Source organism: Littorina saxatilis, linkage group LG14, assembly GCF_037325665.1.
Source record: "Littorina saxatilis isolate snail1 linkage group LG14, US_GU_Lsax_2.0, whole genome shotgun sequence".
Lineage (NCBI taxonomy): Eukaryota > Metazoa > Mollusca > Gastropoda > Littorinimorpha > Littorinidae > Littorina > Littorina saxatilis.
This window is the reverse complement of record NC_090258.1, coordinates 6,582,129-6,597,157: the sequence shown is the minus strand read 5'-3', so window position 1 is coordinate 6,597,157 and position 15,029 is coordinate 6,582,129. Positions and strand designations below refer to the sequence as shown.

Here is a 15,029-nt window from a genome sequence, read left to right as displayed (position 1 = left end):
GGGGGGAGGGGGGGGGGGGGGGTAGAGGGGCGAAGACAAAGGGTCGCTGGAAAATGATGATTTCCTGTTTCTCGAGAATAAGAGTATGAAATGTACAGGAGTATCATTGTCTTTGTCTTTGTGTGTGTGTGTGTGTGTGTGTGTGTGTGTGTGTGTGTGTGTATAAACGTGTGTTTGTGCACGCGTGCATGCGTGCGTGTTTGTGTGTGTGTGTGAAGGGAATGTTTGTGTTCACCTATGCCTGTGTGGTTGTGTCTGTCTGCACGGATATATATTGTATTCAAATCAAACAGTAACAATTCACAAAGACTCTATTTAACTTTGACAAGAGCATTTTCTGGCAACCGGTTATAACGGAAACTGCCAGGAAAAGAATGTCTTCCTTATTCCCATCACTGATAAAGGTCTACGACCATTACTGTAACGTATACTAATTTCTCTTTCCTTTTCAACACTGATTTAATGATATGACTATTACTGTAATACACACAGATTTGTCTTTTCTTTCCAAAACTTGTAAATAACACTGATTTAATGATATGACTATTACTGTAATACACACAGATTTGTCTTTTCTTTCCAAAACTTATAAATGCTATGACCATTACTGTAAAGCACACTGGTATATGTTACTCAAAGCACACTGTCATACAAAACCAAGCACAACACTCACCAAGCACCACAACACGAAAAGCAAGCTGTGAAACCTAGTCTCATAAGAAGCATACATACTATCTGTTTGCGCTTGATAAATGAATATATCATTCTATTCATAAGGCCAAACAAAAAATAGGTCTGTTTACGGTAAAATAGGCCAAAAAATAGGGTCGGTAGGTCGGGGTTTTTTTGGTTGTTTTTTTCCCCAAAAAACCCCATATTTTTACGTTATTTTGCCTTTTTTTCCCCCCCCAAATGCCAAAAAAAAGTCTAGGGTCGCGCGAAAAAAATAGGGTCGGTCGGGTTACCGTAAACAGACTATTTTTTTTTTGGCCTAAGTCAAGAGATGAATTCTAGGCTGGGAAATATAGCGTAAAAATGCTACAAAGAAAGGATGAGAGAAAAATGCTAGAAAGAAACAAAGAGAATCAAAACGTTTTAAAACTGGATTTATTGCATTTTAATAGTTTAAATACTTGTCCAGTAATGCATATGACTGTAAAACAGGATAGAAGGGGGAGGGGGGGGGGGGGGGCATCTCTTTTCAAAATAAATAAATAAAGAAATGTTTTTACATTTAATCACAGGTGTGATGGAATTACTGTGGCAATTTTTTTCATTTTAAATAAGCACAACAGCTGCAGCGTAACGGTTATTCAAAGTGAAACACATCAAAAATGTAATAATATACTCACTTGGTTTAAAAAATATACTTGAAAAAAATTCGATTACTTAAACAGAACGAATTATTAATGGCAAGAACACTGTGAGGTCAAGGTCAAGGTCAGAATTAATAATATCTGAAAATATATATTTTTTAATTGTGTACACAAACTGCAAAACATAAATAAAGTAAAATACTTGAAGTTAATCGCAAGCGACGTCTTGAGAACACTAAAACAAATACACTCACAAGGCTCAGCAACCAAGATGAACGACATACATAACAACAGTCAACAGTCACCCAGGAATGGCCAAATCGTCTGCCCGATCGAGTAAAAAATCCGCCGGGCTAGTAGAAACCGCCTGGCAACTCGCCTGGCTGGCCAGTGAACATTCTGGTCCGGTGGAACACTTTTGGTTGTAATATCGAGTTTCAAAGCCATATAACCCTGCAGATGCAGCAACTGTGGTATGTACCGGGCCAGCGAAATTTCTAGCGAGCTAGTAACTTTCTTGGCAAGTTAACATTTTGAGATTTGGCAATCCCTGGTCACCTGCATTCTACATCTAAAACACAGTAAAAACTACCTGTTTCACAACTCATGCACTACTGTCATGACAAGGCAAGGCAGTTAAAGGACATGTATCTTTCTCGTTTTGTAAACCATCATCAGTACACCAGCACAGACCTGTCCCAGCGTGTACATGGCAGAAGAGCAATATCCTGCCACTTGGACACATGCCAAAGATCAACAGCCAGACTGCTTCCTGTGCTAAGTGGAAATATTTCTCTGAAGTACAGCCGTACCTGCGATGTGTGGACCCTTCCATGAGAGGACACCTCCCTTAAAAGGACACCTTCTCTTGTCCCTTTTTATATTATTTTTACCAAAGTATACCTGTCATGAAAGGCCACCTGCAATGTGGGGATTTTCGGCTGGTCCCGAGGGTATCCTTTCATCGCAGGTACCATTGTAATTTCACAGATTGATGTAGGTGTAAGTTACGAAATTAATTCAACAAAATATTCTCACTCTCTACAGAAAAATTATGTCGGGTTGAGCTCCATAACCAGATAGACTGCAAATGTTACACAATTCTGAATAAAAAAAGAAAAGAATGAAATGTTATTGGAATGTTCAATTTATATGACAAAACAAAACGTTGTATTCACTGTGACAAACAATTATGATACAGATTGTTTGTTTGTTTGCTTAACGCCCAGCCGACCACGAAGGGCCATATCAGGGCGGTGCTGCTTTGACATATAACGTGCGCCACACACAAGACAGAAGTCGCAGCACAGGCTTCATGTCTCACCCAGTCACATTATTCTGACACCGGACCAACCAGTCCTAGCACTAACCCCATAATGCCAGACGCCAGGCGGAGCAGCCACTAGATTGCCAATTTTAAAGTCTTAGGTATGACCCGGCCGGGGTTCGAACCCACGACCTCCCGATCACGGGGCGGACGCCTTACCACTAGGCCAACCGTGCCGGTCTATATGATACAAATAATGAACTTATATCTGAGAAAAGATTCCAAGAAGCTTGCTTTTAATGCGTCTTCCTAGCGAGTTTCTTGGAACATTTTCTCAGATAAGTTTATTATCTGTATCATACTTGTTTGTCTGTCTGTCTGTCCGCTGGGTCAAAGTACAGTGAATGTAATGTTTTGTTTTGTCGTAAATAAACATTCCACTAACACACCATTCTTGTATGTTGATTCTGTGTGCGGCTGAGGACTGTTGGTGTGTGATAAACGGAAGAATTGCTCTTCTCCCACTCACTTTTGCCTGGACTGATCGGTAGTGTTGTAAATGTTTGTTTACTCACAAAGGAAGGTATCTTAAAATAAAATAAAATGCATAACTCATTCTACCACAAACGATCAGAACAAGCTTCAGTCCATCATGCCTAACAGGCCATGCAGTACTACAGTACATGTGATGCACAAACTGTGCAAATTTAACTTTTTAAACTGGATACACCATGCACACATTCTAACACAGATATTAATGCAAGCTGTAAAAGAAGTGTAATTTCCAATTCTACAAAACAAAAAAATCAGCATAAATTATGATGTTCTCAAAACATTTCAAAATCTGTTCAAATAAACATATTTGAAAAAAAATGTAATCAATTATATAGATTTACTATCACATTTTTCACAACACAGAACTGAAGCAGCTAAATGTACATGTGCTCTCTCTCTCTCTCTCTGTCTTCCTCCCCCTCTCTTTCTCCGTCTCTCTCTCTCCTCCAAGAAGCCTGGAATTTGTTTTTAAGACAGCAACAGTGGGTCTACCCCATAACCCGTCACATACCTCCCAATATCCACAATTCTGATCAATGTACTGATATCTCTTGACATTTATAACAAACAACTAATTGAGATCTCCAACAAATCTTTATCAGCAAATACTCAATTAATCAATTATCGATTTTTTTTAATAAAGCACTCATATAATTGGTGCAGGATATTTACAGCTGTTTTAATAGGTTCTGTTACACCCGTGTGTATACATATATACCATAATGCCCACAAGCGTTTTCCCATGAAATAATATGTGACAGAAAGCTGTACATGTACAAAAAGGCTACATTCAAATTAAAACTAAAAGCACTAGATCTTCCATAAACAAAGGAAAAACAGATTTTAAACGTTCTTGCATAATCAAGAGATCATTAATTGACTGACTTTCACCAATGATGAAAAATGATACCCAAACTAAATTTTACACTAACAAAATAGACTACTGTATACCAATTCAATCTTACAACATTATTTAAATGGGCCAGTCTTATGATTTCATCCAGGTTTTACTCTCTCACTAAATGTCATGATTGTTTATATTGACTTTTCCTCCACTGCTGCTGTTTGTCTTTGTTCAAGAACTGTTTTCATTCAATTTTGAAATTTATTGATGACTGAGAAATAAATTCTCTATAATCAACACTAATAAGATAGGGTAGGGGTTGGGTTGAGGAATAGTACAATAAAATACCAATTACATGTAATATAGAAAATCCCAAAATCCAGTGTATATATATATATATAGATATATATAATACAAGGGAAAATATCTTGAAAAAATGAACCAAAAAAGTATTACAAGCAATTAGTGTTTTTTTTCTTTTCATGTTAGATATTGAATTATCATATTGGCAGTTTTAACCTCTTTCAACCATGAAACACATCACAAAGGCGTTTTATAGAAAATTGTCACTTCACCACAACAAAGTGTTAGAAATAGATTGTATTCATGCATTTTAGATCAAGTACATGGGGGATTTATAATTATACAAAGTACATGAGGATTCTGGAATTTAGATACATCTGGGAATATATATGTGTTTGTTCTGAGCATAAATCAAATGTTCAATCATTACCAGCTCTGTGATTGGACCAGCCCTAGTCCTAAGTCTTCTCCTGCTGTTTGAACAATTATGCACGCATGAATGGGTTTGCACAAGAAATGGCATTAGAAGACAAAGTGTTTGTCAAAATAGCAGTTAATTTTCAAAACAAATAATTATAAAATATATTCAAAAAATGTAAAAAGCCATGCTCCAAGAAACTAGCCAAGGCATACAAGTGAGAAAAAGAGACAGTACAAAATGTTACAAAGGTGGACCCAAAAATAACAATCATTATGATGCATGAGTGTAGTGCATCATTTCATGGCTGCAACTGGAATCTTGTTAGATTCTGAATGTAATTGGATAAAATCAGAATTCTAATCTCAACTGGACAATTCTGACATTTGCCAGGTAGGCTGAGTGGTGAAAATCAGAATTCTAATCTCATTCATGTGATAAGATGTATGAGTATGGATGAAATTAGTTTTTGATTCTATCCACTGAAACCTAGTGCACTTTTGGATAACACTGGAATTAGATCTAAAAATGTTGAAATTGGAATATGTGCCATTTGACCAAAAATTCCCATTTCATTCATGGAGATTGCATGGAGATAAATTCTAATCTTAGCTGGTTGAATTTCGATTTCATCCAGATAAATTTGGAATCTGGTTGGATTCCAATCACAGCCACGACATATATATCGTACAAGTGATTACGATATATATTTGCACATTCCAAACACTGAAGCGGAACTATTTCAAGTACAGCCAACTATTAGCTAACATTCAAAACTTGAAAGAGTTATATCATATATATATTAGGGAAAGACCATACTCATGCATTAATGTTCAAACCCACGTAAAATGTTTAAAAAAAAAGAGTGCATCACATAAGAAATGGGATAAAAGTGACCTCATAAAGTGTGGCTGTACATACGTAGATTCATTAAAACTGAAAAACAAAAACAAGACAGGCATCGGTTACTGGGCTGCAGTACACTCTGTCATCAAGTGCAAGTAAAATCACTAAATTACTGGAGCAAAACACAAGTAAAATACTGGGCAAATTCAAACAAAAACATTCTCAGCAAAACACAGCAAAAAATAAACTTCTGGCACAAAAAAAGCACAAACTCACATGTTACAAGAAATATAAACAAGTCGCGTAAGGCGAAAATACAACATTTAGTCAAGTAGCTGTCGAACTCACAGAATGAAACTGAACGCAATGCCATTTTTCAGCAAGACCGCATACTCGTAGCATCGTCAGTCCACCGCTCATGGCAAAGGCAGTGAAATTGACAAGAAGAGCGGGGTAGTAGTTGCGCTAAGAAGGATAGCACGCTTTTCTGTACCTCTCTTTGTTTTAACTTTCTGAGCGTGTTTTTAATCCAAACATATCATATCTATATGTTTTTGGAATCAGGAACCGACAAGGAATAAGATGAAAGTGTTTTTAAATTGATTTCGACAATTTAATTTTGATAATAATTTTTATATATTTAATTTTCAGAGCTTGTTTTTAATCCAAATATAACATATTTATATGTTTTTGGAATCAGAAAGTGATGGAGAATAAGATGAACGTAAATTTGGATCGTTTTATAAATTTTTATTTTTTTTTACAATTTTCAGATTGTTAATGACCAAAGTCATTAATTAATTTTTAAGCCACCAAGCTGAAATGCAATACCGAAGTCCGGGCTTCGTCGAAGATTACTTGACCAAAATTTCAACAGTGCCACCTCAACTTTCACGAAAAGCCGGATATGACGTCATCAAAGACATTTATCAAAAAAATGAAAAAAATGTTCGGGGATTTTATACCCAGGAACTCTCATGTCAAATTTCATAAAGATCGGTCCAGTAGTTTAGTCTGAATCGCTCTACACACACACACACACACACACACACACACACACACACGCACATACACCACGACCCTCGTCTCGATTCCCCCCTCTGCGTTAAAACATTTAGTCAAAACTTGACTAAATGTAAAAATAAACCCAGAAAATAATAAGTTAATTATAAGATCAGTATGCGAACACTTCTGTGGATTCAATCTTACATCAATACATGTTTTGCCTCTTTTTTTTTCTTCTGCAAAATGCAAGTACAGTGTATTCAAATTTTTTCACACTTTCTTCCCCATTATAATTTAAATTTACTGCAGAGTCCAGCCAAAAAAATGGCATCACCATAATAAAACGCTAGCAAACACCTTGTGGCATTGCTTACATTATGCAGTTACTTTCATTCATTAGAAATATGCAAATAAGTTTCCCTCAATGTTGGCATACTCAAAAAATAATTGAAACTAATTTTTGAATTCGAACAAGACATAAAACTAAAACCAAAACTAAAATTAAAACCAAACCGGGCATGCACCACTGGTATTAAACTTGATTACCAAATATGTGGGGCAGGTGTTAATTCTTTTAAGTCTGCATGGTGGTGAAAAAACCTTAAACAAAATAAAGCAAACTTGTTACTAGCTGATAATATATAATGTGTCAACATTCAATAGGAATTTGGGACTTACATTTTAAAAGATAAAAAAAAAATCAAATGTACAGGTACATGGCCTCATTTGCAGAAATCACGGACATTTACGCATGTATGTCTTACTTTGACAGTAAATTGTCAACATTTGTTTATAGGCACTGTATACGGACGGTTTTGTAAAAATATTATACTGATGTTATGTAAAACTAAACAAGTCGCGTAAGGCGAAAATACAATATTTAGTCAAGTAGCTGTCGAACTCACAGAATGAAACGCAATGCCATTTTACTCGTAGCATCGTCAGGCCACCGCTCATGGCAAAGGCAGTGAAATTGACAAGAAGAGCGGGGTAGTAGTTGCGCTAAGAAGGATAGCACGCTTTTCTGTACCTCTCTTTGTTTTAACTCTCTGAGCGTGTTTTTAATCCAAACATATCATATCTATATGTTTTTGGAATCAGGAACCGACAAGGAATAAGATGAAAGTGTTTTTAAATTGATTTGGACAATTTAATTTTGATAATAATTTTTATATATTTAATTTTCAGAGCTTGTTTTTAATCCGAATATAACATATTTATATGTTTTTGGAATCAGCAAATGATGGAGAATAAGATAAACGTAAATTTGGATCGTTTTATAAATTTTTATTTTTTTTTACAATTTTCAGATTTTTAATGACCAAAGTCATTAATTAATTTTTAAGCCACCAAGCTGAAATGCAATACCGAACCCCGGGCTTCGTCGAAGATTACTTGACCAAAATTTCAACCAATTTGGTTGAAAAATGAGGGCGTGACAGTGCCGCCTCAACTTTCACGAAAAGCCGGATATGACGTCATCAAAGACATTTATCAAAAAAATGAAAAAAAACGTTCGGGGATTTCATACCCAGGAACTCTCATGTCAAATTTCATAAAGATCGGTCCAGTAGTTTAGTCTGAATCGCTCTACACACACACGCACACACACACGCACACACACACACACACACGCACATACACCACGACCCTCGTTTCGATTCCCCCTCGATGTTAAAATATTTAGTCAAAACTTGACTAAATATAAAAAAAAGGGGGGGGGGGGGGAGGGGAGGAATGGAGGGAGAGGGGGAAGAGGGCAGCTTGAGACATGAGGACAGATGTAATACATCTGTGGTAAGGAATTCGTTTCATTTTGAGAGTTAATGCACTTGCTTTATTCATTAAATGCTGATTCAATCTAAAGTCCTAAATTGGTAGAAACACACATGTCAATATTTTTCCAGCATGTATCTGCAGTAGTTGTATTTCTGATTGAAGCAGTGTTTGGTCGAACAGAATCACTATCTGACACTGTTCTGTTTTATTTCAGAAGAATGTTTATGGGTACATTATACTAACTGCATCTGGCGCAGAGCTGCAGTCAAATTATATTTCAGAACCTCGTAACAAGCCTGTGTACAGATTCAGTGTGAGGATGCAAATTAAAAAGTCTTGAAAAGTAAGCAGTCACTTTTCTCTTTGATTAGGAGTTATTTGTTTTGATTTGATTATATAATACATTAATTTATGTAAAATCATTAAAGAACCTGTACATTATGTAAATTAACAAAATCAGCAGGTATGGAATACTCCGACAAAGAAGTCCACAACCACGCCTACCTGAGATCACGAAAATGACAGTTTCGAAAAGAAAACAATGCAATATCAAGCAATTTGCTGTGATTTGGAGATCTCAAAAATTATCTCTGGAGCTTTGAAAATGCCAGAAATCCACCAGAGAAAAAAATCATAACCCTGAATTCTGCTTTATGTCAAAGCATTTTCCTGATTGATTCATCACAAGTTCGATTCAACAGAAATGCACCTGGAGACAATTTTCCGTCTGCTGGTTCTAATACGTAGGTGTAAGGGGCCTTGACTCCGGTTGAAAGGGTCAGCGAATACAGGTGAAACGGGGGAGAAAGGTGATGGCACAAACTCAGATTCCGGACCCTTTACAGCATTCGCTGGTGAAGCAATGACAAAGCTATTTGGGGAAGTTTGTTCTTTCCTTCGGGGGGTAACTCCATTCCCAGGGGAGGCAACGAGCCCAACATGGGGAGTAACCCCATCTATAGGGGAGGTAGCAACACCACCAGGGGAGTTAATTCCATTCCCAGGGGAGGCAACACAGTGGTTTTGGAAAGAAGCTTTCGTTTTTGGCACATATGCAACACAATTCTCAGGGGTTTTAACTCCATTCCCAGGGGAGGCAACAGCATCGCTACAGGAATAAGCTCTAGATTTAAATCTCTGGGAGGATGCAAAGGAACCGTTAGGGGAGGTAACTTCATTCCCAAGGGCAGCAACCACAACACCGTCACAGGAAGACACGCTATCTCTGTGGGAGGCAGAGGAACGATCAGTTCTACGACTAACCAGACCACAGAAAGAAAACGACACAACACGATCCTCACTTTCAAACGGAGACTCCGGGATCGTCGGAGAAGCAGGTGTCTCCGGCTCAGAGCTGAGACGGGAGCGGCCATGCTTGAGGAACTTCCTCGGTGACAGCGACAAGGCCAGCGGTGACTGCGGTCGATTGATGTTCAATGACGGTGATTTTACTCCATGGTGGTGAGGCTGCGGTGAGGAAGGGGAGGAGGTGGAAGAGGAGGTGGGGGAGGGGAGATTTTTGAGTTTTGACAGGAGCTTCCGCGCTCCGGATTTCTTTGGTGTAATGGAAGGAGACAGGGGGGAGGTGGGGGACGTCAGACCGGGGAGGGTATTGGGAGCACTGTTGTCGGAAATTCGAGTGGCGTTGTCCAATTCGAAACTCTTACTCTGCTTCTCTTCTTCCAACGAAACAAAACCGCCAATTTCCACTGCGACGATGGAAGCGTGGTCCAACTTACCGGGAGCTTTTGACATTTTGTCCACAATTTCTGTGTCTCTTCTTTTTCTATCTGAACTGGTCATTTTGCGTTTGGCGTACAGAGCTGGATTTTCTAGAACTTTTCTCTTACCGTCTGTCACTGTGAGGACATGTTGCACCATCGCACTGCAAAACTCTTGTGCAGAGCACATCTCTTCTGTCAGAAGTTCGTACTCATGTATCACCCTTTCCATTTCTTTCATGGAATACACATGCCGTTCTTTAGGGCTCATCTCTGGCCTTTCGATCAAAAAGCTGCCGTTGGGATTGTTCTCCTCAATTTTGTTAAAGTTGGTTTCGTCCGCTTTTTGTGGAATAGCAATTTTTGTCACAACCGGGTCGAAATTGTCCGAAACTCCGTCTGTCGTTAGAAACACGATATCACCTTTGTTACAAAACGTCACCGAGCACGTCAAGTTGTGCAGCTCAGGATTTTGTCCGTCTACCGGCCCTAAAGCACCTCCCGCATCTCGAATGTCACGCTCCGAGGAAACGTCATGGGAACCAATTGTCACTTCTCGGATTCCTTGATTGTTGGAATAGACGAATCCGTAACTGTCACCGACGTTGACACAACAGACTGCGTGCTGGTCAGAGTTTTCCACTGGAGCGATCATGCATGCACACATTGTGGTCAGCCCTCCGTCTCTGGCCAGGATGGCTCGGTGAGCCTCGTCCAGTGCTTTTCTGAGAAGAGTCATTGCGTCCTGGGCAAAGAGAGGATCATCATTAGGTTGAATAAATCCAAAACCAAAGAAACTGTCAACCTTCCAAAATTCAGTATTAAAAAAAACAAGAAAGGTACGTTGTTGGTATGTTTGTTACTGACAAAATAATACGTTACAGTCATATTATTGACAAAACAATACGTTACAGTCACGATATGACTCTAACGTATTGTTTTGTCAATAACAAACGTTCCAACAACTTACCATTTTAGGTTTTTTTATTCATCATTAGGTTGAAAAACTTCTACAAATAGCTCTGTTAAAAAGGACAAAAAGAAAAAGAATGAACAAGCACAGTGAGACACAAATACAAACACATAGAAACACACACACTGACACAGAAACAGACACAAACACACAATGACGGTTTAATAACTGAATTACTGGCTACATGTATATTCTATTATTATATATATATTTCTCCTCCGAAAACGGCGTATGGCTGCCTAAATGGCGGGCTAAAAAACGATCATACACGTAAAATTCCACTCGTGCAAAAAACACGAGTGTACGTGGGAGTTTCAGCCCACGAACGCAGAAGAAGAAGAAGAAGAAATATATATATTTCAAACGGAGACTCCGGGATCGTCAGAGAAGCAGGTGTCTCCAGCCCGGTTCACTGTAAAAACATTCAGACATGGGATTCAGAAAAAGTGATAATTAAGGAAAAAGAAGGTGGGGGTCTGGGGGCCGCAGAAGGCCCCCAGTAGGGTCCAGGGGCAACGCCCCTGGTCGGGGTCTGGGGGCTTCGCCCCCAGAAGCTGAAGGTTTTTTGTGTTTTAGACACACAAAAATGGCCTTGAAATGCATATTTCAGCTTAATCATAGCCCCCCCCCCCCCCCCCCCCCCCCCCCCTTCTCTTCCTTCCCATGTTTCTCAAATTAATTTTACGCAAAGTCTCAAAATGAGGAGAAAGAGAGAGAGAGAGAGAGAGAGAGAGAGAGAGAGAGAGAGAGAGAGAGAGAGAGAGGCGGGGGGTGGGGGGGGGGGGGGTGGTGGCGTGTGACGGTGTGGTTTCAATGTTCTTACCTTGTCAATGCCAAACGACCCCAGTGACTGATTACCCGACTGGGTTTTCAGGATAGTCAGGTGCTTGTTGCTTTTCAAGTGGCTTTTGAGGGCAGTCTTTCCATTGGAGCCGTAGTTGATAACATCGTTGCACAAAGTGCACTGAGCTTTTCCCGGCAAGTTGATTTTAGCAAAAGCATCGCCAACTTTCAGTTTCACGTCTTGTGTCTTCTGGCCTTTCTCGTATTTCCAGCTCAATGATACAACTTCATCGAGCCAGTCGAATCTCCAGAGATTTTTCTTGTACTTCTGCTGGTCAATTTCCCGGGCTAGAACGGTTTCGTCTCGCTTTAGCTTCCTCATCATTTTGGCAGGTGGCTCGAAGCGATGTAAAAATGGCGCCGAATCATTCTCATACGGTATGCTTATACTGAATCCCCGATAGCTACGTTGAAACGGTGACTGTAGGAGACAAAGAGCGCGTTCCCATACGGATCGACCAGCAACAGTCTGACCGTTTTAGGAACCAACCGTTCAAGAATAGTATGGAATGGAGCGTCGCGATCAGCGGACCGGCCGAAAAACTTGGGTCTATACCTACATATACCCCAAAATTTTCTCAGCGGATTTGCACGAATCTCAAGAATGATCCCTGGAGCCTAAAAATTTACGGAATTCCGTAAATTTACGGAAGAATCCCATGTCTGAACATTTTCTGAGATGAAATTGCATTTTTTTCACCAGAGATGAATAACATTTCTTTGTCTAATGTTGTTGTTGTTGATTGTTTGTTTGTTTTTGTGTATTTTTTTGTTCTTGGGGGTGGGTGGGAATTTTTTCTCATAATTTTTGAAAAAACTTAGACAACTGGAAAAAGTCTATCTACTGAGCTGAGTGATCCCTGCATCTTATACTGTAACCCTGTACAGGTGGAAACGTACCTGAGTTGTAGCAGGCTGTTGGCGTTTGTCGAACATTTTATAGTTGAGGTATTTCATGCTGCCGTACAGAGCGCATCGAGCTGCCAGTCGAGATTTCTCTCCCCAGTTGACACCGTCCGCGATGAGGAGTATTGTGTTGTTCTTCCTTGCACAGATTGCAAAGCTGTCTGCTATTGGCTCCCCTGTTGATTGGGACAGAACAAAATTTCTTTCTTTATTTGGTGTTTGACGTCGTTTGCAACCATGAAGGTACAGAACAAAATGCAGTTTTAAGTTATGAGATTGTAAGAAGAAATAAATATTCTGAGTCAGAGAGAATCAGACGTGGATACTTCTTGTCATAGTCACCTCTTGTTCTTTCTTGCACATATTGCAAAGTTGTATGCTATTGGCTCCCCTGTTAATTGGGACAGAAAAAATGCGGTTTTAAATCAAGAGAAGGAGAATATATTCTGGGCAAGAGAGAATGATGCAGAGGTGACAGACTAAGAGAGAGAACACTTCTGTAGATGAACAAAACATTTACAGCAGACACCTCCCGCCGGCCTCCCATCCCCATCTTCTTTCCCCTACAAAACTTCTTACATCCAGGCTTCTTTTATCTATCCAAACAAAAAGTTCTACATCCAAGAGCAAACTGAGTCAAAACTGTGAATCAAATTATCCCAAAGAAAAGTTTTTGAAAAAAAGAGAAAAAAAGAATGTGGACAAAATGTATGTGTGTGGGCCCGGGGGGCTCAGGGTATACAGTAATTGCCTCCTCCGATTGATCACATTCAGCTTTGACATGCTTGGAGGTCTGCACATGGAGAATGCAAACTGTTACTCAAGTGAACCTGAACCGATCGTAAAAACATCAGTGCAGTCTCCTTTTATAGCCTGAGTGCGCAGAAACTAAGCTGACAGAATTCTTCTTCTGCATTCGTGGGGTATAACTCCCGTTCTTATTAGTTTGTTTGTTTGTTCGTTCATGGGCTGAAACTCCCACGGGTTTTACGTGTATGACCGTTTTTACCCCGCCATTTAGGCAGCCATACGCCGCTTTCGGAGGAAGCATGCTGGGTATTTTCGTGTTTCTATAACCCACCGAACTCTGACATGGATTACAGGATCTTTTTCGTGCGCACTTGGTCTTGTGCTTGCGTGTACACACGGGGGTGTTCGGACACCCAGGAGAGTCTGCACACAAAGTTGACTCGAGAAATAAATCTCTCGCCGAACGTGGGGACGAACTCACGCTGACAGCGGCCAACTGGATACAAATCCAGCGCGCTACCGACTGAGCTACACCCCCGCCCTTCTTATTAGTTTGACTTGTATGTGCTCAACTGTTTCTTGTCTGCCATTAAGGCAGCCATACTCCATCAGAAGGGGTGCAGAGAAATCAAGAAGGAAATTGTTTGCCCTGCAGTGAATTATCCCGTCAAGTACTGTATGCAAGGCAGCCATGAAACTGCGTTGCTTGTGAAAACTACATGTCAAGCGTCAGTTAAAATGTATCATAATGACCTTTGACTGTCAACCCATAGCACTTAGCACTAGTGTGCGGAATGAAAAAATGGGACAGCCCACAATAACAGTGTAACGTTAAGTGGAGTTTCTCCATCTCTCTCTCTATCCCTCTGTGTGTTAATGTGTGTGTGCGTGTGTGTATGTGTGTGTGTGTGTGTGTGTGTGTGTGTGTGTGTGTGTGTGTGTTGGTACATCCCACAATAACACTGTAACATTATTTGGAATTTGTGTGTGTGTTTTTGTGTGTGCGTGTGTGTGTGTGTGTGCATGCACATGTACCTGCATGCAAGCATACTCTTCATCTCTGTTTCCAATAATGTTAGATATCATCAGAATCGTTAGGGTAAAAAAGAGAAGAGGGCAGGGGGGGGGGGGGGGGGGGGGGGAGGAGGGAGGAATTTATGGAGGGAGAGAGGGGAGAGGGAGGCTTCATCCAATAATGTTAGATATCAGAATCGGCCTTTGGCAATATCAGTTTCCTTTGCCTGAAAAAAAATCTTCTGCCACCCGTGCCTGAAACTAGCATGTTTAAAAAATGTCTGAAGATGACTCACTGTGCATTGTCTGACCTCAGGCATTAAATATCTGACAAAAAGCAGACATCCCCAGCTTCACTACAGATTATATCAACCATCTTATCTTGAACTTGTGGGAAACGTTTGCTGCACAAACTATGATATTTTATATTACTTGCACATGTAGATATTTGACAAAACACAGAAATGTGTGTAATCCATCCCCACACAT

The 15,029-nt window shown here is 39.8% G+C and overlaps 1 protein-coding gene across 7 annotated transcripts in view; it reads right to left on the bottom strand.

Annotated features, from left to right (window-relative positions):
* LOC138947008 (PP2C-like domain-containing protein CG9801) overlaps positions 1–15,029 on the bottom strand; it is a 69,953-nt gene that overhangs the window by 29,986 nt on the left and 24,938 nt on the right. The window contains exons 4-7 of one of the 7 annotated variants that reach the window (XM_070318434.1): positions 12,771–12,952; positions 9,635–10,799; positions 7,101–7,154; positions 5,625–5,639 (exon numbers count right to left, since the gene is read on the bottom strand). In XM_070318434.1, coding sequence (XP_070174535.1) covers positions 7,129–7,154; positions 9,635–10,799; positions 12,771–12,952 — 1,373 coding nt within the window. In that variant the 3' untranslated portion in view covers positions 5,625–5,639; positions 7,101–7,128. Of the gene's footprint in view, positions 1–1,090; positions 5,640–7,100; positions 7,155–9,634; positions 10,800–12,770; positions 12,953–15,029 lie in introns of those variants that run through there. The other 6 variants (XM_070318432.1, XM_070318433.1, XM_070318430.1 and 3 more) reach the window with 6 other exon arrangements.